At 50.5% G+C, this 23,109-nt stretch overlaps 2 protein-coding genes across 26 annotated transcripts in view; both read left to right on the forward strand.

Annotated features, from left to right (window-relative positions):
* NCOR2 (nuclear receptor corepressor 2) overlaps positions 1–23,109 on the forward strand; it is a 511,248-nt gene that overhangs the window by 56,996 nt on the left and 431,143 nt on the right. Inside the window, exon 2 of one of the 25 annotated variants that reach the window (XM_075898481.2) lies at positions 10,598–10,720. The exons of the other annotated variants lie outside the window; for them this stretch is intronic. The gene's annotated coding sequence lies outside the window, so the exon portion shown is untranslated. The remainder of the gene's footprint in view (positions 1–10,597; positions 10,721–23,109) is intronic. 25 annotated transcript variants of the gene reach the window in all.
* On the forward strand, positions 11,814–18,467 carry LOC149520715 (uncharacterized). The gene is made up of 2 exons (XM_089775216.1): positions 11,814–17,665; positions 17,861–18,467. Exons 1-2 carry the CDS (start codon positions 17,116–17,118, stop codon positions 18,334–18,336), a joined length of 1,026 nt encoding a protein of 341 aa, XP_089631342.1. The 5' UTR covers positions 11,814–17,115; the 3' UTR covers positions 18,337–18,467.

Below are 23,109 nucleotides of genomic sequence, written 5' to 3' on the forward strand. Positions count from 1 at the left end.
TCTCAGTCCAGTTCAATAACAGGGAGACTGAGGCAGGGAAGGTCACAGGGAGGCCAATGTTAGAAATGAGGGCTTCCAAGTTCTTGGTTTCTTGTCCTGTGCTTAGGCTACTAGATCAGACTTCTTTCCTAACCCATTAAGAGCCTGATTACTTCCCTGCCTTCCTGAAAGTGAGTGACACGAAAGTGACACAAAGAGAAGGAAGCCTCTGGAAGAATAATGGCATGTCAGATCATATCTCACTTGGTGATAGCATTTGCCAGAAAACAGTATGTTATTGCTGGCTAGAAAATCTTTTTGCAGTTTGGGGGTTCAGAAGGAAGAGAACCTGTCCAATCAGCCATCATTAGCGTGACAGCCTAATGAACACGGAGTTGCCTAATGTTCAAAACATGCAAAAATACATTATGGATTCGGGAGGGAAAGAAGTCATAGCCCATTTGTAGGCAGCTCTCTGTGGCAGCCAGGCTGTTCCTCCATTGGAATGTGGTGAGTTAACTGTGATAGGGAATCATCCTGCTTCTGTCTCTTGTCTACCCACAGACTGCTCAAAGACCATCATCTGGTCATACATCTTGTGCACTATATTTCCAATGCTCCCTTCTACCTTTACAACAGTGTTCATCTGACACAGCCAAGGAAGGGGGAGACAGGCGATAACTTTCCCCTGAGAGATCTTGTCTGGCTGACTCTCCAAAGCCTGCCACTCTCCTTCCTCCGGGAATACTTCCTTCCTGTGCCTTTTCTACGTTGTGGGCTGATGAGTGAATGAGGTCTTGTAGCTCTCAACCACCCACAGACTATCAAACAGGCAAAGCGTTGCCCATCGAGTGTCTTTCATGAGTGCTGTCACAGTGGCACCATTGTGCTGGAGTCCAGCCCTTGGGGTAGAAGCCATGTTGGTACTTCATTATGTCAGTCTCTCAGGGAGGGCAGCAGTTCTTCATGAATATTTGGAGACCATGAAATAGAAAATGGCAGCGGCCAGACTACTCCTCACCAGGTCTTTGCGGAGGGACTTGATTTATTTCCCAGCCAGCTTGACTCTCTTTCTCACCTGTGGGTCATTTGACCAGACAACATAGAAACATAGGACTGCAAGGGAACTTAGGATATCGTCTATTCTACTCTCCTTCACTCACGGCAGGACTAAAGTATTATCTCAGTCGTCCTTCACAGGAGTTTGTCTAATCTTGTCTTAAACACTTGCAGTGACGGAGCCTTTCTAGGCAGTTTATTCCAATGCTTAACCACCCTGACAGGAAGTTTTTCGTAATGTCTAAACTGCCCTTGCTGCAATTTTAAGCACGTTGCTTATTGTCCTATTACCAAAGATTAACAAGAAGAATTTTTCTCCTCTCCCTTCTCGTAACAACTTTTTATGCTTCTTTCCTGACTATGTGGGCAGCAGCCCAGCTCTGGGATGAAGCCATTGTCCTGAGGCCTCTCTGCTCTGTCTGTATAACACATGACTGGTGTGTGGGTGGGACTGATACAGGGAGGTCTTGATGTTTAGAATTTGAAAGGATGGTGTTCTCCTTGGCTGAAGTAATGCCTTGTGGGAATCTTGCAGTGCTTAACCAAAGCACTCCATGCCTGGGTAGCAGACAAAGTGCCTTACATCAGAGGCACAGAGTGAGATGGCCTCCTTACTAAGATTGCATGGAGCAAACACCTGGGGCTCATTAGTCATTTATTTGGTGATTTCAGCTGGAGTTGTAACACAGGCCACATCATCACTTTCTGCATGGGAGATTGATCTTCTGGTATTCTAGTTAAGACCCGCTAATTCAACTGCTGTGAGTGGTCCCAGTTGGCACCAGTACTGCTGGTTGTTGCAAGGAGTAAGGGAAGCCAACAAGAGCATTTGCTTCTGTCAGCCTCTCACTGTGAAGGTGGTGTCAAGCTTAGTTAAGCTTAATTCCAGATATGAATTTTACATAGCTGGAGTTGTGAGCCTTAACCTGACCTTCCAGGTCTAGTGTAGACCTGGCCACAGTGTTAGGGCTTGGGGTGGGAAGAGTGCTTCTTGAGGAATTCCCCCTATGTAATGAAGAGTAATATTTTAATCTGTTGGCCTAGTTTCTTCAGGACTACAGATACTACAGCCTCTGATTACTGGGGAGACATAGGTGTGTTTTTTTTTATCAGTGCACCAAGCCTATGTTATTTGCACTGCTCTGAGAAGCCTTCCTCTGAGTTGACCCAGGCAGCAAGTCCTTTGAGATATCAAGGGTACGTCTATGTTAGAGAAGAAACAGGTGATCCAGAAGCAGATGGGGTAAATGGAACTGCTTTATTGCCCATGCACGTTTACTTTGGACATTCAACACAACGTCCGAGTGGCAACAATCTGGTGCCAATCACACCCTTTTATCTATTTTAATATGTTGAGTCTCATGTCTATCACTGCTTTTCCTAAAATCTTATTTAGTAATGTTAACTCCCATAAAATGAATATTAATAAACAAATAATGAACTCAATTATATCCACCCCTAATTACTATTTACAGAATTTCTAATTGAATCAACACTTTCTACACTACAAACTTTCTAAGTCAACAGGTTACAGAGATTACAAGAAATTTAACCCTGAATATATTTTATACAGCACCAATGAGGATAAGCAAAAGACAAATCGAAGAAGAGCAGCTGCATGCTTATCTAGGCTGCAAAAACGCAGAGTAAAACCATGTTCAAGGATAATGCCTACTGTGGCTGATCTCCTTACCATCATCCCAGACCCTTATTAATTTTTACATATCCCAACAGTCTTCTTAGCTAGCCTGTGTCTTCACAAGCCACCTGCTATTTCGAAAAATATTTTGAAATAACAGGCACACTATTTCGTCATCCCAGTATTTCTCGTTTCCCAAGAGTAAAGGGGTATCTTGAAATAGCATGTTATTTTGAAATTTGGTGCTGTGTAGACACTCCAAATTTCAAAATAGCCTATTTTGAAATTCAATCGATATAAGATACACAATTTGCATAGCACAAATTGTGTATCTTCTTTTGAGTTTAGGGTGCTGTGTAGACGCACCCCAAAAGTCTGATTCTCCCTCACTTCCTCATCCCCCCCTCTATATTCTCTAAAAGAGGGGAATGTAAACCTGTTTGGTTTGGGCTAATAGAGAAAGCCATGGAGAAATCAATTAACCAGTAAGATATTTCCCCTCTGCTGTGTTTCTAATCACCATAATTCTGCATTTTTTAGTAGGTTTTGTTTATCATGATGAAGTTTAATTGCACTTAGATCCTGTGCTGGCCTTCCAGTCCTCTCCCCAGAGGCACATAAGCTCCCATTAATTTCTGCTATCCAATCTGCTTAATTTCATTCCTCAGAGCACCAGCCTTCACAATCTGAATCTGGCTAATGCAAAGGACCTATTGCTTTCTTCTTTGGAGCTAACTGTTCCTTCACTAATGCACTTGGTCTACTCTGATCACTGGAACTCCTGGTTGTGTACCTGGTGTTTGTACTGTATTACACAATAGCATGTGCAGCTCTGTTAGGATTACGGTTTGCTGGGTACTGTTCAAACACAGAGTAAAAGATGGCCTGGACCCTGAAGACATTTAGCGTATCTGAGAAATGATGCAGCAAGTGGAGGTAGCAAACAACCAGAAGGTAACCAACAAATGATGCAGCAAGCGGAGGTAATAAACAACCAGAGCGAAGGGGAAAGCCATGAGAAACAGCAATTTAAACTAGGGATGTAATAGTGTAGTTGGTTAACCGATAAGCAAAAGCTTATCACTTAATGCTATAGACTACATGCATTTCCTCCTCTCCCCCTCCAGTAATTTTTTTTAGCAGGCTGGCCAGCAGCCCAGCTGAGTCCTGGCTTGTGTCAGATCCAGGACCTACCCCCACTGCAAGTCTGCATTTAAAGTGTATTAGGACCCTGGCGGGCAGACAACCCGGCTCAGTTCCAGCTTGCATCAGGTCCAGGAGCTTAGGCCCCCCCCCCCCCACCCGGACAGGGACTGCTGCCACCCTGTGCTGCTGCCTCCGTATCAGAGGCAGTATCACGGGGCGACTGGCAGCAGCCGGTCCGTGAGGGGAGCTGTAGCAGAGGCAGCTGTGCGGAGTGCAGGGGGCTCCTTAGGGTTGGAGTGCACTGGCTGCCAGTCCCGCCCTTAGGGACTATAGAATAGTCGAGTAACCAATCAGGATTCATGAGGTTAATCGACTATTCAGTTTATTGATACTTAACATTCCTGATATAAACTTGTGTTTACTGCAGCAGAGTGCAGAAACTGAGCTAACATGATGTTGGATGGCAAATGCGGACCCGAGGGGAACAAAATAAAAATGACCGTTAATGAAATTCCCCTTTAAATGGCCCAGGTTCTAACTCTGGCTGGTCACTGAAGCTTAACTGGGGGCAAACTCTCTTTGCAGTGATGAGATTATCCAAAGAGTTTGAAGCGTCTGTGGCTTCTCTACTGCATACTGCAGTTACAAGGTGGCTTTAGAGGTACAGAGCTGTGAAATTCTCAATCCTAAAGTGCAGTAAGGAGAGGCTTCCAGGCCTCTATCCCTGTTGATCCAGACTTCTTCTGATTCTCTGAAATTGCCCTGCCATCAGCTTCCAATCTTTGAATGATCAGGTACATGGATAGGTCTCTTCAGAGACTGGTGATACATTGCTTTCCTGCTGTTCTTCTGGGAGAGTTACATGCTAAGGAGCAAAATATGTTCTTTCTAGAGAAGTATTTGGTACCTATTAACTTGGCCTAAGGCCCTGCATGAAACTCCTTGTAAAAGCATATAAATGCAGCCCTGTGACATGTATCACAATAAATGGTTTCCATTCCTGGACACCATTTCCCACTGGCCAGCAGTTCCCATGTATTTGCATGGCCCAGAGGTCAGCGTAATAAATGCCTCCTGGATTTCACCCGGATTCAGAGTTGGCCCTAGGGACGTGTGAATGGTGCTGTATTATGTGTGGCTTCTCTTGACAGACAAAATTCTCCATCTGGGTAAAATAGCAGAAAAGTCAGGTTTCTTCTGTGACAGGGACAAAGTTGGAAGCAGTGAAAGCATCAGGATTCTGGGAATGAAGAGGCAAGGGATTGAAGTAACTGTCGTTTGCATTTCATGTAGTAATATATATATGAGTTGTATTATCTTGAATGCTGGCAAACCAGGCTCAGAGAGGATATGGTGTGGAGCCAGGATTAGGTCCTGAAAATGCTCAGATGCCAACCTCTAAGCATATATCCCTAGTGATTAACTGGGGGGAAAAAAGAAACCCATGGACAGAGCAAACATCTTGGGTGCTCGCAGTGTTTGCAGCAGAAGAGCTAACTTTAGAAGCTAAAGCAATCATGTACTAGCTAACAAAGTGGGCAAGCCACATGAGAAATCCTAAGACATATTTCCCTGTCTCCAGATGCATTTCTTCCTTGGACGCTTCCCTGATTTAATGCTGACATTCCAGACCTTGACAAGCCAACGTTTTGGTGTATACTTGTTAAGCCCCTCCATCCGCAGCAATGCGTTTTAAAACCAAACAATTTATGATACCGCCTGTCTCCGCAGACATTTAATGGACTACTTGGACATGTAGGTCTCTGCTTCCCCCGGGAGTTGGAAACTTCCAGCTGAAGAGGGCAAGAGGGAAGCAGGGGGAAATGCTGTGAGTGTGTGTATTTGGGAGGTTGCGGGGGAGAGTTGTTCAGCTCTGGCCTCATGGGCAAAGACATGCATGCTGGTCAGGTGCCAAGATTGGGTTTAGGGAAATATAATCATGTCATTAACAAGGACCCAGTTTCCTTTTAATGTTTTCCCATCTAAGGCAGGCTTTTCACAGGACCAAGCAAGAGCATGCACTGCTGGATGCACAGGAAGAGAGGATTTTAAGATTTCCCTAACATGCATCTTGATCTGCTATTACTTCAGTGCCGTACATTCAGAATAGAGGCAGGAAGCAGCAAGCTATAAAACGGGCAAGTGGTGGGAGGGGGAGAGCCTCTTGGGAGGCAGGCTGCTTAGGAATAAACCAAAAATAGATCCGTATCCATTAATATAATATATACACTAACAAATATCTTGGAATGTATGCACAGAGGGAAGAACGCAATTCATATACCACCTCCTTCCCCCAAGCTATTGCTGTCAAGTATAGATTAAGCCATTTGCATTTAATAAATACATGTTTTTATTAGCTTTTCAGAAAAGTCTGCTTCCTTTCAAATAGAATGGGGGTGAGAACAAGGTACCCAAGTCCTTTGTAAATATGGATAGAGTCTGTAATTTGGATTGTGGGTGAGATTGTCTCTGAAACTTTTGTCTAAATTCAGCAGGGTTCTATGCTGCTGGCTATTTTTAGCCAGCTCTGGCTAGGTAATTAATTTGTCCTCTATGGTTATTCCTCAGTGGCAACGATACTCAGAAAAGCCAGGCAGCTTTGGTCATCTGTGAGCAAATGTCAAACAGCTAGTCCTGGAATGGGTGATTGAAACAATGATATTAAGATGTCAAGGATTATATGTATTAAATGTGGTTCTCTATACAAAACACAAAGCAGACGATTCCTGCCCTCAACAGTTTGCAGTCGGAACACAATAATACTAGTACTTATTGCCCATTACTACTTGAGAATATGTCACGAACAGTACTCATTTAAGCCTCTTTCTATGCTACATGGTAAGTTTGTATTATTATTCCTTCTGCACAGGTGGGAAAACTGAGGCCTTGTGTGCTTAAGTGGCATGTTCTAGGTCACCCAGGAAGCCTATGCCAGTGCCAGGATTAGAAACCAAGAGTTTGTGACTTCCAGTTTTGTGCTCAAACTACAGGTTGAACCTTCCTAATCTGACATCCTCAGAACCTGAGGTGCTGAACCAGAGAATTTGCTGAACCGTGGAAGGTCAAAATTGTCTAGCAGCATTGCCAACACTTTCACTGGGGCTCTTAGAAGACATTTAGGAGTAAATTAGAGCTAAAAAACAGCACAGAACACTGAGAGCCAGGACTAGTGGCTGCAAAAAAACTTTATGGGACCAACAGAAACTTGGCCACGCCCATGATATGTGGACCTCTGGCTGTAATAGGTGGGACTCACTGCCATAGCACCTCCTGCTGGTGACTCTGGGAGTTAACTTTTCAGCCCTGGAGCCCCCCTGCTGGTCACAGTCTTGCCTACTGTTACCTATTATTCTCAACCAATGTGTATTAGGACCCACCAGTCTCCAAGACCATGGCATCCCTCCTCTGGGTACTTCCCTACTACAGTGCCTTCACACTCTCGGTTCCTTCCCCTTAGGGATCACCCAACCCCCTATACCAGTGGTCCCCAACACGGTGCCCACGGGCGCTATGGCACTCACGGGGGCATTTGTTTGTGCCCGCCAAGTGCTAGGGGCTGTCCCCACCCTGGGTGCGTGGCTCATGTGTGGTGCCGGAGCCGGCCCCGGATGCATGGCACACGGGGAGCGCCGGCCCCGGGCACGTGGCGAATTGGCCGCCCCGGCCCCAGGCGCATGGCTATGGGGAGCACCGGCCCCGGGAGCGCGGCAAATTGGCCTCTCTGCCCCCAGGCAAGCAGCTATAAGGGGGGTGCTGGCTTTGGGCGCACAGCTCTGGAGGATGCTGGCTCCAGGCTTGCTGCGAATGGGTGGCCTCCCCACCCGTGACCACGCGGCGCATAGGGTTGCTGGCCCCAGCAATTTTGCTAATTTTGCTTTTCTACTTAAAGGGAAGATGATGGCTGTGTTTTAGGGGTATTTTTACTATGGATGTTAAGGAGCAGGTATTTTGTTAATTGTGTACTCACTACAATTTGTACTGGTTACACGATTAGTCTATGAGGGGAGGCTTGCTCCGGTTTCACTGAGCCTCTGCATTTTAAATGTAACAAGAGTCTGGTAGCTCTTACTACATTTAAAATGCAAAGGGGCAGCTGTTCTGGACCCGCAGGAGCTGGGACCACTCCCTCCCAGCTTGCAGCAGGTCCAGCAGCCCTTGTTAGTGGCAGGAGAGTGGGGGACAGCTCCACGCTGAGACCTCTGGGGACAGAGGCTGCTTTGCAGCAGCCTCCCCTACCCCCCACCTCTGTTAGAGGCAGCAGTATGGGGGGGGCAGCAGCACTGTGTAGCAGTATGGGGGGGGCAGCTGGGGGGAACTGGCTTTTAGGTCTGCTCCCCCCAGCACTGGCTCCTGTCTCCCTTTCCCCCAGATGCTGCCTCTCATACAGAGGCAGCAAGGAGGGGAAGCAATAATCGAGTACTCCACTCCACTACCCGATAAGCTTATGCTTATCAGATAGTGGAGTAGCTGACTACTCATTCACATCCCTAATTTTTACCCTTCATGGAGTACAGCTCTGTAGACCTGGCTTGCTGTATACAGTAAAGAGGAAGTTCTTTTGCCTGCTTAAGGTTTCAGAAGACAGTTGGTCACACAGAGTCCAGCTGAGAAATGAACGCTGTGGCTATAGAAAGCAGAGAGGTGTTAGAGCAGACAGTGCCGCTTATGGGAAGGACTTCAATATACGATCTGTCTGAGTGGTATGTCACCTTTTTGCCTGTGTATATTACAAGATAGACTATTGTGGTTTGGCCAGTTGACATACATTTATCTGGATTTGTTTTTGTTTTCATGAAGGGAGGGAGTAATTTATTTGTTTTGTGTGTGGGAGTTGTCATCTCATACATGTTTCTTATCCTTCCAAGTAGTTTCAGTTTATTAAACAGCATCTTCCCCATGAACCTTTTCCATGGAGATTTCCAGGACACTCAGAGTTTTTGAAGTGTTTTTTATGTTAATTAAAAGATGTAATATTTGGCTTAAAAATCCCTATCTTGCAAGCATTTATTGCTTCATAATATATAATACATGGAGATATACCTATCTCATAGAACTGGAAGGGACCTCGAAAGGTCATTTGTCACATCATGTGTTGTTTAGTTATAAATGGTTGACTTATTAAATTTGGAAAGCAGGTGCTCTTTATAACATTTTCATATTGTAATTTGGATTTATGTAATCACTCCTTTACAGGTTTTGTATGGATTTAGTGGCAGTAGCTGTCTGACCCATAGGTAAAGTAGGGGGGTAAAATCAGTTTAAAGTGTTTACCAGTTAAACTATATGTTTAACCAGTTAACCGGCTCGCTGCATCACGCCACAGGTTGAAGGGTCACTGGAGCAGTCCCCTGCCCATGTCATGGTGGGCCCAGTCGGGCTGGAGGAACCCTCTGCCTGTGGCCACATAGGGCATCAGTTAAGCAGTAACCTTGGTAAGTGTGCCAGTGAACTATATGTTTAATAGGTTTCCCCTTTCTATCTCTAAGACAAAGATCCTGAAATTCTCTCTGGGAACAAGTGGGGAGCATAGGGAGCTATGTAAAATGCTCTTGGTACCCTCTCAGATAGATACAACTACAAGCTTCAGCCCTATTCTAGCACGGGGGGGAGAGGGGAAGCATTTCTAGGGTGAGGCAAAGGCTAATTCAATCTTCTGTTGGAATTTTCAACACGGGGTACCTCTTGTCATGATGCTTTCTCTGATTATAACTGATCATCCACTAGGAACTGGACTTGGGCCAGGACTATACCAGGGAGAAATTTGACTTAAAATGCGCAACTCCAGCTACGAGAATAGCATAGCTGGAATTGATATACCTTAAATAGAATTTCTGTGATGGCCTCTCTGTGGGAGATCGCCGGGAGAAACTGTTCCATTCACTTCTCTTACTCCGTGAGACCCTATGGAGTACTGGGGTCGACAGGGGCGCTTCAGTATTTGATTTAGTGGATCCTTACTAGGGATATGTAAGTGTAACTGAATACATGGTTAACTGCTAAGCCTGGGCTCATTGGTTAACATGCACGGTTATCCCTCCACCCCCCATACACACACTGCTGCCTTTTAAACGGACTCCCTGTGTGTACCAGCTTCCGTGGAACTGCCTGCCCCACTGCCTCTGTATCAGAGGCAGCAGCGTGGGGGTGTGCAGGCAGGATCCAAGCTGAAAATTCACGGGTTACATGTTTACTTGAATAAACGTGTTTTAACATCACTAGTCCTTACTAAACTGGCTAAATTGATCTGTGGAGCATCAATCTGTACGTAAGTATAGACAAGGCATGAGACGGCCACTGCATTATGCATAGGCTACTGTCAGAACCTGAAAGTCATTGCTAGTAACCTGGGCTGGATCTGAAACAGCAAAAGCCCACACAGCTGGCCAGCATCTCCAGGTTTGTTCCCTTATATAGCTTGAGAGAGAGAACATATATTGCCACTATATTCTTTGCAGGTTATCTATTGAAGGGTGGAAAAGCCTCTTTTAGCAAGCAGATTTGTAGTTAAGCCTGTCATTCTATCCTCAACATGTTCCCCTTGTGCTTAGCTAATGTAGCACATAGGACATCCATGGTTCTTGGAAGAGAGAGCCCTACAGCACAGACCGCAAGGAGGCTAAGGGACTGAGTCTTCACCACTGATTTTCTCCTTACTCATTTTCATTGATGAAGCACGTCTTCCCCTTCTAAAATAGTACTTACTCTTAGTTTGTGAAGTCTTGGATAACACCTTCTGCTCTAGCTGAAAGGGAACTTGTGTTTTTTTCCCTTTAGATAGAAAGATAATTGCCTCACACCTCCTGTGTACATGCCTAGCAACGTATCCTCAGAACACGGATGAACATCTCCTTCAGCAGAGGCGATGTGCTGGAGCACTTCCTGCAGCTCACAACCCAAGTATGGTCTACAGCGAGTCTCATATTCTGTGAATTCTCTGGGAGGACCCGCTAGCTGTACAGAGTTGTTGATGTCTTATGCCCCATGTTCTGTGATGGGGAAAACCTGCTGTTGCACTGTGCTGAGGGGAGCCACAGGGCTGAGCAATCTCTTTGCTCCGTAGTAGGGTGTTTGCTTGTACAGTTCAGCTGAGGTTCATTTTTATGGTGCTGGTTACTGTGGTATCTGAGTGCCTTGTATTTGGAATCTGGTGCCCTAATTAATTTAGCAGTGCAGTGTCCTTGTGAAGTTCTATTCTCCCCATTTTCGAGATGGGAAACTGAGGCATGCAGAGCCTAAGTGATTTACCCTTGGAAGGTCAAGGAACTCTGTCAATGAGTAGCACCATTTTTTGGACCATATTTGCCTCTGCTGTTGGGCTCATGGATTTACCCTAGGTCCAGATCAGGGAACTCTGTCCTTGGGTAGCACTCTTAACTGTTGAACCATCCTTGCCTCTTCCACTGGGGTCATGGAGGAAGTGAGTCCTGATGGGGGGCAGGGAAGACTGCAGGCAAACTGGGCTGTAATCAGGGTCGGCCTTAGGCCGATTCAGCTGAATCGGGCCCCGCACCTAAGGGGGCCCCGTGCCCCTGAACCTGGAAGTGTGCCGGGCCATGGGGGGGCGAGTTACTATTCAGAGCCCGGGGCCCTCCACCAGCAATAAGTGAAGCTGTCTCTCTCCCCCGGCTCTGCCTGGAGCGGGCCCCGGATCCGGGGAGAGGGTGGGAGAGGAAGGGGAGGTGGAAGAAAGGGAAGGCACCAAGAGACAGGGTGGAGGAGACACAAATGGCAGGGAGCCAAGTGCAGACAATGAGGGAAAGGGCAGGAAGGGAGGTGTCAGTGGGAATTGGGACAGGGTGATGCTGGGAGAGGAGAGGACAGGGGAAGGGTGTTGGGGGCTAGAGGGGGAGGGGGAGGTGCTGGGAGAAGGTTTGAAAGAAGGGGTGGGCATGGATAAAGGTGGGGATGGAGCAAGTCATGTGTGAGGGCACAGAGGGGCAGGAGGGGAATGGGGGCAGAGAATGATGAGGGGGTGGGCATTAGGGAAAAAGAGGGCAAAGGGGGCAGGCAGGGGCAGTAAGGGAAGGGGGAGGCACCAGGAGGGTGCAGGGCTAAGGGAAGGTGCAGGTGCCAGGGGATTCTGGAGGTGAAGCAGAAGGGCAGACACCTGCAGGGGAGGGACCAGCACCAGAGGAGAGAGGCAGGGCAGGTGTGTAGAGGGAGATGTTAGAAGAGGGGATGAGGAGGGGTAGCTCACATGATCAGAGTGAGGCTACTGGAGGAGTGGGTACAAAGGGATGTGAAGGGCTGGTGTAGGGGGGCAGGTTGCAGGAGGGCTGAGGGCAGTGAGAAGGGCAGGAGTCAGGACAGCAGAGGAGGGTGAGGAGTTGGGGGGCAGCAGGCACCAGGGGAGATGATGGAACAAGGAGAGGAGACATGGCAACAGGAAGAAAAGGTAAAGGTTTAAAAATATTTATGAATAACTTGGTATGCTGCCCACGGCCAGTTTGTTAGCGTCCTGCGGTGCAGTTTGGGTTTATGTGGGGATCAACACGTAGCCGGCGAGTGGGAGCCAAAACAAAAAAGTAGTCAGTGTAATGATCTTCTGTTGATATGTGTTTTAGTAGTTCAATTCTTGGACTGTCATTGCTCATGAAAAGTGCTGTCATGTGGGTAGAAATCGGGTAAATATTGCATTTTATTAATATCAGCAGAACTGACTTAAATGGAGCCTGTGTGTTGTGTAGTCTTGCTTTAATCTTTGTATTCATGCCTGACAGTGTGAGAGAAGCTATTTGTATATATTTGCTTGCATATGCAACCACACTTAAGTTGAGGCCCTCAGCATGTTCTGTAAGTATCAGTGTGGCCCCTGGGGCTTCCAAAGTTGAGTTGCCCTAGCTCATCCCTGACAGGTGTCTGTCTAACCTGGTCTTAAATATCTCCAGTGATGGAGATTCCGTAATCTCCCTAGACTAGGCAATTTATTCCAGTGTTTAACCACCCTGACAGGCAGGAAGTTTTTCCTAATGTCCAACCTAAACCTCCCTTGCTGCAATTTAAGGCCATTGCTTCTCATCCTAACCTCAGAGGCAAAGGAGAATAATTTTTCTTCCTCCTCCATATGATACTCTTTTAGATACTTGAAAGCTGCTTTCATGTCCCTTCATGCCCCTTCATGTCTTCTCTTTTCCAAGATAAACAAGGCCAATTTCCTCTGCTTTACCTCATATCTCATGTTCTCTAGACCTTTCATCATTTGTGTTGATCTTCTCTGGACTTTCTCTAGTTTCTCTATGTTTCCTGAAATGTGGTGCCCAGAACTGGACATGATATTCCAGCTGGGGCCTAATGTAGATGGCTCATTCCCTGCCTAGGGGATGTGAGACCGGCAGGTTAATTTCCAATCCTCCTGTTTATTCTTTTCCTAAGCCAGGAGGGAACAGTAGTTCTGATGGGGGCTCTGCAGGAAGGCAGCCCGCACTGCCACCTGCCTGAGACCTTGTGCAGGTGTTTAACAGCTGTCCAGCCCACCCTAGAGGTGACTGCATTTCAGCGTGCCTGTAGCAACACAGCACCAGCAATGGACAGGAGAATGTCTCCCAGGCATGGCTTGCTCATGAATGCTTCAGTCCCCTTGGATGGGTCTCAGCCTCTTTTCTTCCCCTCCCCCGCTTTGCAATGGGGCTGTAGACTCTGGGGAAGAGGCGTGGAGGCAGGCAGAGGTGTCTCCCTGCGGCAGATGTAGACACGTCTCTGTATTAATCATTCTCTCATTGAAGTTTTTAGCTTTGTATTGAGTCCTTTTACATGGAAACTTTGTATTACGTCTTGTCAGAATAGTCCCTAGGACAAGTGAGGCAGAGACTGTCCCTGTGGGGTGAATGAGGTGGGAATGGATGAGGTGGAAGGTGAGCACCTCTGGGCAGTTGCAAAGGTTGGAGAGGAGATGCCAGATCCAAGATCAATGAACCCTGGGAATTGGGCCCATTGAAAGGAGACTGGACCTGTGGATGCCTTGGGGGTCTGCAGCAAGGGCCTGCTCTTTGGGAAGCCCCCTCTTTGGAGGTGAATGTGGCAGCATTGAGATACCACCCAGAAGCCTGCAGATTCATGGGACGGCTCTAACAGATCTTGCACATGCATAAGATGATGGATCTGCGGGGGTGGGGGAGAGCAGTGGCGTAGCGAGGGGGCCGGAGGGGTCAGTTGATACTGGACACCATGCTAGGGAGGCTCCAATTTAATCCCATTCTGCTCCCCCCGTCGTCCCTCAGCTCACGTGCTCCTACTCCGCCTGCCACCAGCAGCTGGAGCCTCCTCCCTGCCTCTCTGCTCTGAGCCTGACCCTGCTCCAAGCCCGACCCTCCTCTATCTCCACTGGAGGGTTAGTGCATGTGGGAGCCCGGCCCCAAACTGTAGTGGGTGGGGGAAGATGCGGTACAAGTTCCCCTCAACTGTGCACCAGGTTTGGGGCCTTGCCACATGGCGGCGGGGGAGAGGGGGGATTTTTCCTTTGCCCCCGGGCGCATAACACCCTCTCTACGCCTCTGGCAGCACATCCAAACAAGCCACATGAACTCAGTACAGGTGCACAACACAAAATCCATTCTGTTTATGGGAGAAAACTCTTGGCTATGTCTACACTGGCGGCTTCTTGCGCAAGAACACGTCCACACTGCCATGTGTGAGCTGTACTTTTTATTAAGAGCATCCCTGGCAGTGTGGACGCTCTCTTGAGCAAGAAAGCTCCAATGGCCATTTTAGCCATAGGGGTTTTTTGTGCAAGAAATCCCTGCCGAGCATCCACGCTGCCTTCTTGCGCAAGAGAGCTTACACCTGTTAGAAAAGAGCGTAGCTCTTACGCAAGACACCCTGTCTTACCACGCCATACTGTAAATTGCGCAAGAGCAGGCAGGCAGTGTGGATGCTCTGTGGGTTCTTGCAGTAGAACGGCTGTACTTGCGTAAGAAGCCACGAATGGAGACATAGCTTTAGAAGAAACACTTCCCCCAGCCTCTCTGCCCCCGAGTTAATGTCACACGCATTGGGTTAATGCAATTGCAGGATAGTTGCATGAAGGGGATTTGGTGGGGGCCAAACTAATCCCTGTTGGTAGGAGGATGGTGGGAAAAGTCCTTTGAGAGGGGTGACATGACACCTTTTACTTCTGGTCATGTGTCCATCTTGCCCAAGCGTGTTGCCTCCAGAGACTTGGCTAATGGGGGTCAGCGGGTGTGGCTAATGGAGTTCAGGGGGCGTGGCTAATGGGGGTTAGGAGGTGTGGCTAATGGGGCACCACCAAAAATTATACAAATCTGCCATCCCTGGAGGAGGAGTGCATCGGCTGCCTGCGCCACAGGCAGTGTGAGTTTAGCGCAGGGTGTGTGTGTGTGTTGGCAGGAGATTTTTTTGTGCTGTGGTGTTTTTTTTCTTTTTTTGGCTCAACCAAAATTGCTGCTGGGCCCCTTTGAAATTGTTCGAATTGGGCTCCGCACTTCCTAAAGCTGGCCCTGCCTGTAATATTGGCAGTTATTTACTTCATTCACAGAACTCTGCTCTCTCCCTTTTGTTCAGCTTGCTCCTGGCTGTGCAATAGCTTCAGTACAGACTGACAGCCTCAAAGGGTGCCAAGTTGCTTCTGAAAACTTTCCCACACCAAATCCTCTAGCAATACCAGTATAGACTGTGGCAGGGAGAGATGGCTCTGTTTTGCCATAGTGCTCTTTCATCTTATTTTCAGCTCTTCTCATTAGGGGGTCTGGCTCGTTGCACATTATATGCCTTCTGCAGATGTCTCGACATGGGAAAAAGAAACAACCTCCCTCCCTCCCCCAATACTCACACAAGAGCAGAGGGCAGAAAAAGCTCTTGATTGCTTATAGTAAATGTGAGCAGAGCTGGGATCTGCAGCTGTGTAATGAGTCTGGATTAAGGTTTGTTGCTGAAATTACTTCAAAAAGGGGGAGGAGGTGTATGTGTGTGCATGCATACATGCTAATTTAAAATAAAGGGACTGACCGTGTTTAAAAGCAAATCACTAGTCAGGTGTTGTTCAACTGGCTGTTATTTCCAAAACAAGTGGGGCTCCTTCTGTGGGAGACATGAAAGGGGTTTGAGTGCTGAACAGAAACTTACTGTTTTGATCCTTAGTGGGATGACTCTTCCTACCTTTATATGGGTGGCTGGAGATAGGGCGCATCTCTCTTTTCTATTGCCATAACACGTTGCTGGCTTATCGCTGTTGGATGTCTTTAGTGGGCTGAGTTAGTGGTATTGGTCCAGTTTTTAATGGGCAGTTGTCTGTATAGCTGAGTATAATTGTAACAGTGTGAAGCCAAACCCTGAGTAGTCCATCGAGGCTGAACTTTGCTCTAAATCGGTGGGGTCCAGTCAGTTCTGAAGCAGAGCCACTATTGTGGCTCCTACTGTAGTGAACTAGTCACCCACAACCAGTCAACTAGTCACATTATTCAAGTCAGTTAGCCATACACAACCAGCCAACTAGCCACATATGGCTAGTGACTAGTGTGTTGGACAACATGGCTCTAAGCCGTCGTGGTGGTCCTTTCAATCTGGAAAGAGGCCTCCCTCTCTTGATGGGTTCATGTGGGCAGCTTGCCTGCGGCTGTCAGTAATACACATTCCTGTGAACTAGAAGACTTTGGTCTCCTGGGCTGGCAAACTTGCAGTTTTTGAGCAGTACATTTACATTAAAGATAAAGCTCCCACTCTTTAAATCTACCTCAAAGGTTTTTTCCCAATGGTAGGCAGGAAGCATTTAGGGCGAAAATAAATGTTAATATCAGCACATTTATTTACTGCATTGTTCCTCTTAACTAGTTTTTTAATTTCTCTTCATCGCTCCCTTTGTTGTTGCCCTGGAATTGCTCTATTTGCTTCTGTGCTATTCTCTGGGGTCTTTCTGGGTTGGTGGGAAGTTCCTGCTGAGTAATCACAGAGGGTATGTCTACACTAGAAAGTTAGTTCGAACTAACGGACGTTAGTTCGAACTAACTTTCCTATGCGCTACACTAGCGCTCCGTTAGTTCGAACTTAATTCGAACTAACGGAGCGCTTAGTTCGAACTAGGTAAACCTCATTTTACGAGGACTAACGCCTAGTTCGAACTAGCTAGTTCGAACTAAGGGCTGTGTAGCCCTTTAGTTCGAACTAGTGGGAGGCTAAGGCTTCCCAGGTTTCCCTGGTGGCCACTCTGGCCAACACCAGGGAAACTCTATTGCCCCCCTCCCGGCCCCGGAGCCCTTAAAGGGCCATGGGCTGGCTACTCACTTTGTGCCAGTTGCAAGGCTGCCAGCACCCGTGCCTGCACAGCCTGCACCTGCCACAGGATGAGCCAGCCATCCGAGGGCTCCCAGCCCTCCACTGCTCCCCACGACCAGCCTGGCGGCTCCCGGGAGCCTGCCCGGGGGCGCAAAAGGCGGGCGCCCGCCTGGTCAAGTGCGGAGATCGTGGACCTCATCGAGGTTTGGGGGGAAGCCTCAAATGTCCACGATCTCCGCACTAGCCACCGGAACGCGGCCGTCTATGGACGCATGGCTGCCAGCCTGGCCGCCAGGGGCCACCAGCGCAGCCGGGAGCAGGTGCGCTGCAAGATTAAAGACTTGCGGCAGTCCTACTCCCGGGCCTGCCTGCCAGAGGCTGACCCGGAGGCCTGCCCCCACTTCCATGCCCTGGACCGCATCCTGGGGCCTCATGCCGTCCCTGCCCCCCGGGACGTGATTGACCCCGGGGCAGAGGGACCGCTCCTGGACACCGAGGAGGAGGAAGAGGGCTCTGAGAGCCAGGAGCCTGCCGCCAGCCTTCCCAGGACCCGGGACCCCCGAGGCACCCCACAGAGCCGCTCGCCTGCATCATCAGAGGCCGGGGAGGCGTCCACCTGTGAGTACCCTCGTGTTCCCCTTATGTGTACGGGGGGCTGGGGCGAGAGGGAGCCCCGGGACCGTGCGCCTGGGCCTTGCCCACTACGGAGCAGCAGCTGGGGATCCTGCAGGGGCCCTGGCCTTGCAGAGGGGAGCTGGGTTTCACACACCTGGGCCCCTGGGGTAATTGACCTCTGGTCTTCTTGCACCACAGCTGCAGCACCGGGGACTGCAGGGCGCACCACACCGCCTGCAGCAGCCGCCCGCGCCCGGGCAAGCAGGACAGCCAGGAACCAGGAGGACTACCAGAGGCGGCATCTCCGGTTCCTGGACCGACAGCTCCGTCTCCAGGACCACTGGGTCCAGGAGGACCTCAGGCTGCGCCAGAGGAGTCTGGAGGCCCTGGAGGAGCAGGGCCGTGCCCTGCGAGGCCACCTCCAGAGCCTGCTAGACCGCTTTCCATTTCCTCCTCCCCCTGCTCCCCCTCTTGCTCCCCCTCTTGCTCCCCCTGCTCCCCCTCTTGATCCCCCTCTTGCTCCCCCTGCTCCTCCTGCTTCCGCTCCTGCTTCCGCTCCTGCTTCATCCACATCCCCTGTCCTCTCTGCCCCCCCCTCCACAACCATTCCCCACCGACGCCCCCGGACCCGCAGTGTGGCGAGACGGGAGAGGCACCCAGACTCCCACCCCTGAGCTTTCCTTTCCCTTCCTCCCTTCCCTCCCCTCCCCTTCCAGCTCCCTCGTCCCAGGTTTCCCCCTCCCTTCTCCCACCTTCATTCCTCCCTCCCCCACCCCAGTTCTCTGAAATAAACAGACGTTTTTGTTTGAAAAACAGGTGTCTTTATTGTACAGTAGATAGGGAGGGGAAAGGGGAAGGGGGGGGGGTAGGGTGGAAGAAGGCCCCGGTGGGGCATGCAGGGAGAGGTCAGTCCTCCTCCTCCTCCACCTGGAAGCTCTCCCGCAGGGCTTCCCGGATCCGGATGGCCCCCCGCTGGGCTTCCCGGACGGCGGTGGTGCGGGGCTGACCGTAGTGTCCAGCCATGCGGTCAGCCTCAGCCATCCAGGCTGGCAAGAAAGCCTCCCCCTTCCGCTCACACAAATTGTGGAGCACACAACATGCCGCCACCACGGGAGGGATGTTGTGCTCGGCCAGGTCCAGACGGGTGAGGAGGCATCGAAAGCGGGCTTTCAGTCGCCCGAAGGCCCCCTCCACCACGATGCGGGCCCTGCTCAGCCTGTTATTGAAGGCCTGGCGGGAGGGATTGAGGTGCCCCGTGTAGGGCTTCATGAGCCAGGGCTGCAGTGGGTAGGCAGCATCCCCCACCAGGCAGACGGGCATGTCCACGTCCCCGACCCTGATGTGGCGGTCGGGGAAGAAGGTCCCGTCCTGCAGCCGCTGGCACACGGAGGAGTTCCGGTACACCCGGGCGTCGTGTGCTTTGCCGGACCAGCCCACATTTATGTCCGTGAACTGTCCCCGGTGGTCACACACGGCCTGCAGGATGACGGAGAAGTACCCCTTGCGGTTCACGTACCGGGACGCCTGGTGTTCCGGGGCACGGATGGGGATGTGCGTCCCGTCGATGGCCCCCCCGCAGTTGGGGAAGCCGAGGGCGCCGAATCCCCGTATGACGGCATCCGGGTCGGCGAGGCGGACCACCCTGCGGAGCAGCACCCGGTTGATGGCCTTGACCACCTGCGGAGAGAGACACAGCAAAGCGTCAATCAGTGGGGCGCCCGGGTGGCTGGGAGCATTCATGCCCTGGCAGTGCCCCGCGCCCCACTCCCGGAAGCAACCCCCCTGGCGGCGTGTAGTACGGCCGGGACAGCCCGACCCCTCCGGTGCGGGGCGCCTTCGCCTCCTCCCGCCCCCCCCTTTGTCCCTGGGGCGGCCCATCCCCTCCTCGCAGCCCCCCTCCCCCCCGGCTCGGTGGCCGACGAGCGCCGTACCTGCATGAGCACTGCTCCGACAGTGGATCTCCCCACGCCGAACTGGTTCCCGACGGATCGGTAGCTGTCCGGCGTGGAGAGCTTCCAGAGGGCGATGGCCACCCGCTTCTGGAGGGGGATGGCGGGCCTCATGCGAGTGTCCCTTCTTTGCAGGGCAGGGGCGAGCCACTCGCAGAGCTCCAGGAAGGTGTCCCTCCTCATCCTAAAGTTCTGGGTCCACTGTCGGTCGTCCCAGCGCTCCAGGACGATGCGGTCCCACCAGTCGCTGCTGGTGTCCAGACGCCAGATGCGGCGGGGCACGCCGGTGCCGGGGCGCCGCCGCGGCTCCTCCACGGCCCCCAGGGCGGCCAGGCGGAGAGGCAGGGGGCTGACGTTCCCCAGGTGGTGCCAGGCAGCCTCGAGCCATTGCTGGCAGGCTTGCAGTAGCAAGTCCAGAACGTGCACCAGAAGGTGCAGGGCGAGCCGTGGCTCCATGTTGCCACCTGCGGCAGTCCCCCCCGAAGGGAAGCACCGACACAGACGGGCACAGAGACCGACGCTTTGCTGTCCCTCGGCGAGGTTGGCAAGCAAGCAGGAAAAGCTGAGAACCGGCTGTCCAGGGGGGGTCCCTTTAAGCACGAGCCTCAGATAGCCTCAGACAGCAGCCACACAAAGCAACTGCTGACCTGATGCCCTGCCAGAACCGGTTTCAGCTGCCCTTAAATGCCCCCCTGCGTCCAATCAGTGTGGACGCGCTAGTTCGAACTAGCAAAACGCTAGTTCGAACTAGTTTTTAGTTCTAGATGCGCTAGTTCGAACTAGCTTAGTTCGAATTAACTAATTCGAACTAAGTTAGTTCGAACTAGCGCTGTAGTGTAGACGTACCCAGAGACAGTTGCCAATATAGTGAACAGATAAGAAGATTTTTGGCTAACCTCAGTTTAGGGAGATTGTCCAGAAGACGTTACAGGTCAAATCCTCCATTGGTGCAGATCAGCTTAAAGACTAGGGATGTTAGATATAGTGTAGCTGAACAATCATGGCAGTTTAAAAACCAGCTACCCGCACAGACTGGCTGCTTGTGGTCTTGCGCTGCTGCCTCTAATGCAGAGGCAGCAGCATAGGATGGCAGCAGCCCCTGTCTGTGAGGGATTCAAGCTCCCCGTGGACAGAGGCTGCTCCATGGCGGCAGCAGCCCCTGCGGTGGAGCAGCCTCTGTCTGCGGGGACCTTGGACTCCTCCCCCAGGCAAGGGTTACTGCTGTGGAACAGCCCCTGTCTGTGGCAGGCCCAGGCTTGCTGTGGATAGAGGCTGCTTTGTGGCTGCCTACCCTGCTCTTCTCCTCTTCACCTCCCCTCCCCGCCATACTGAAGCCTCTGATAGAGACAGCAGCATGTGGGGGTGGGGCAGGTAGCACTGGAGGAGGGGCAGGTGGCAGCGGGGAGTTGGGGAGGGACCAGCTTTTAAGATGGATCCCCCCAGCACCAGCTGTCGCATGCCCCCCTCCTCTGCTGCCTCTGTAGGAGGACCCACGAGAGCCAATACCCACCATAGAGCCTGCTTGAAAGCTGGCTCCCTGCATGCATGCGCTCCAGCCTGCCCCCCTTACCCACCGTACTGCTGCTTCAACAACAGAGGCAACAGTGCTGGTGGTGGGCAGGTGGCTCCGGTGCCCATGAGGAGGCAACTTTTAAGCTAGCTTCTCATGGGCACCGGCTCTCGCTCCTCTCTGAGATGCAGCAAGGGTGGGATACAGACGATACAGAGGCAGGAAGTGGGGGGAATGCGTATAGTCAACAAGATTAGCCAGTAAGGTCAGGTTTATTGGTTAATTGGGTTGTTGTCTAAATGGTGACATCCCTGTTAGAGACTTCTCTGTACAAGTCCACTCGCCACCTCAAGTTTTCCCAACCTACACAATCAATTTTGGAAGTCTATTCTGATATTAACAGGACAAAGGTATTGGAAAGCTCTATTTGGTGTATCTATTTTTTCTTTGCTTGGAAGTCAAGAGGTTGGCTTGATTCTTAGATGCATTATTAGACTGTACTATTCAGGGTAACTCTAAATCTTAAAATTTGTGTTATTTCAGCACAGCAGTGTTGCTTGGGATTTTTTTTTCAAAGAGCAAGAAAGTAAAAACTGAGACTTTGGTTTTAAACTCATATCTGCCTTGGATTTAAGGGACAATTCACTTCCCTTCTTTCTGTCTTGGTTTACTTATGTATGATGAGGATAGTGTTTTCCTATGTTCTGAGAGGAGTTGTGAACCTTTATAATTACTTGACATTTGCAAGGCTCTTTGAAATCTTTAGATGCAAGGTACTGTAGAAATGCAAATCATAATTTCATTATTTCAGTATGACCTAGTGAGAGAAAACATCAATAAAAGATGTCCTTCTAATACTGCTGACAATTTTGAAATGTTTTTGCTTCCTCTTCTGCTTGACTGAATGTGCAGCTTTTCAAGACAGGCGTGCATAAGTGTGCCATTACCCCCTTAATTTATGCATGCAGATACCAAATATAGAACACTGGGTGGTTGTGCACGCATGTGGCCTACTGGCTGGTCATGGTGCACATTTGTCTACCATGTGCATACTGCATGCATTGTGTATTCATGACTTTAAGCGTGCTCTGACTAGGGATGTAAAATCCTGTTTAATCAGTTAACTGGTTAAACATTGTGGGTATGAGTAGTGTGTGGGCAGGGGGACACCCGAACCCAGCTGGGCTGGAGCTGTCTCCCTCCTTGCCGTAGCTGGGCAGGAGCAGCCCCCTCCTTCTCTGGTTGGGTTGAATGGCCCCTGCCCATGGCAGGCCCTACGGGGCTAGAGTATCCTTTACTGGGTGATGCTTACAGGTTAACTGGTTAATCATTCACATTGCTTACTCTGGGTATGTCTACACTACAAAGTTAGTTCGAACTAACGGACGTTAGTTCGAACTAACTTTCATAGGTGCTACACTAGCGCTCCGTTAGTTCGAATTTAATTCGAACTAACGGAGCGCTTAGTTCGAACTAGGTGATCCTCATTCCACGAGGATTAAGCCTAGTTTGAATTTACTAGTTTGAATTAAGGGGTGTGTAGCCCCTTAATTCGAACTAGTGGGAGGCTAGCCCCCCCCAGGTTTCCCTGGTGGCCACTCCGGCCAACACCAGGGAAACTCATCTGCCCCCCTCCCAGCTCCGGACCCCTTAAAGGGGCACGGGCTGGCTACGGTGCCCGTGCCAGGTGCAAGCCTGCCAGCACCCAGCCAGCAGACCCTGCACCTCGCACGGCTCGAGCCACCAACCTGATGCCCCCCAGCCCTCCCCCTCTTCCCGAGACCAGGCTGGAGGCTCCCGGGAGCTTGCCCGGGACCGCAAGAGGCGGGCACCCGCCTGGTCTAGTGCGGACATCGTGGACCTCGTCCACGACCTCTACACTAGCCACAGGAAGGTGGCTGGCTAGGGCAGGAGAGCTGCCAGCCTGGCCACCCAGGAGCAGGTGTGCATGAAAATCAAGGGGGTCCAGTGAGACCCCTGACCCTGAG

This window comes from Pelodiscus sinensis, chromosome Z, assembly GCF_052426305.1.
Source record: "Pelodiscus sinensis isolate ZL-2025 chromosome Z, ASM5242630v1, whole genome shotgun sequence".
In the NCBI taxonomy this organism is placed as follows: domain Eukaryota; kingdom Metazoa; phylum Chordata; order Testudines; family Trionychidae; genus Pelodiscus; species Pelodiscus sinensis.

Excerpts from the sequence above, each read along its gene's own strand:
- LOC149520715 (XM_089775216.1), top strand. The coding sequence starts at position 17,116 with ATGAGCCAGCCATCCGAGGGCTCCCAGCCCTCCACTGCTCCCCACGAC. Across the intron at positions 17,666-17,860 it reads GGCCGGGGAGGCGTCCACCT|CTGCAGCACCGGGGACTGCA; the intron begins GTGAGTACCCTC and ends CTTGCACCACAG.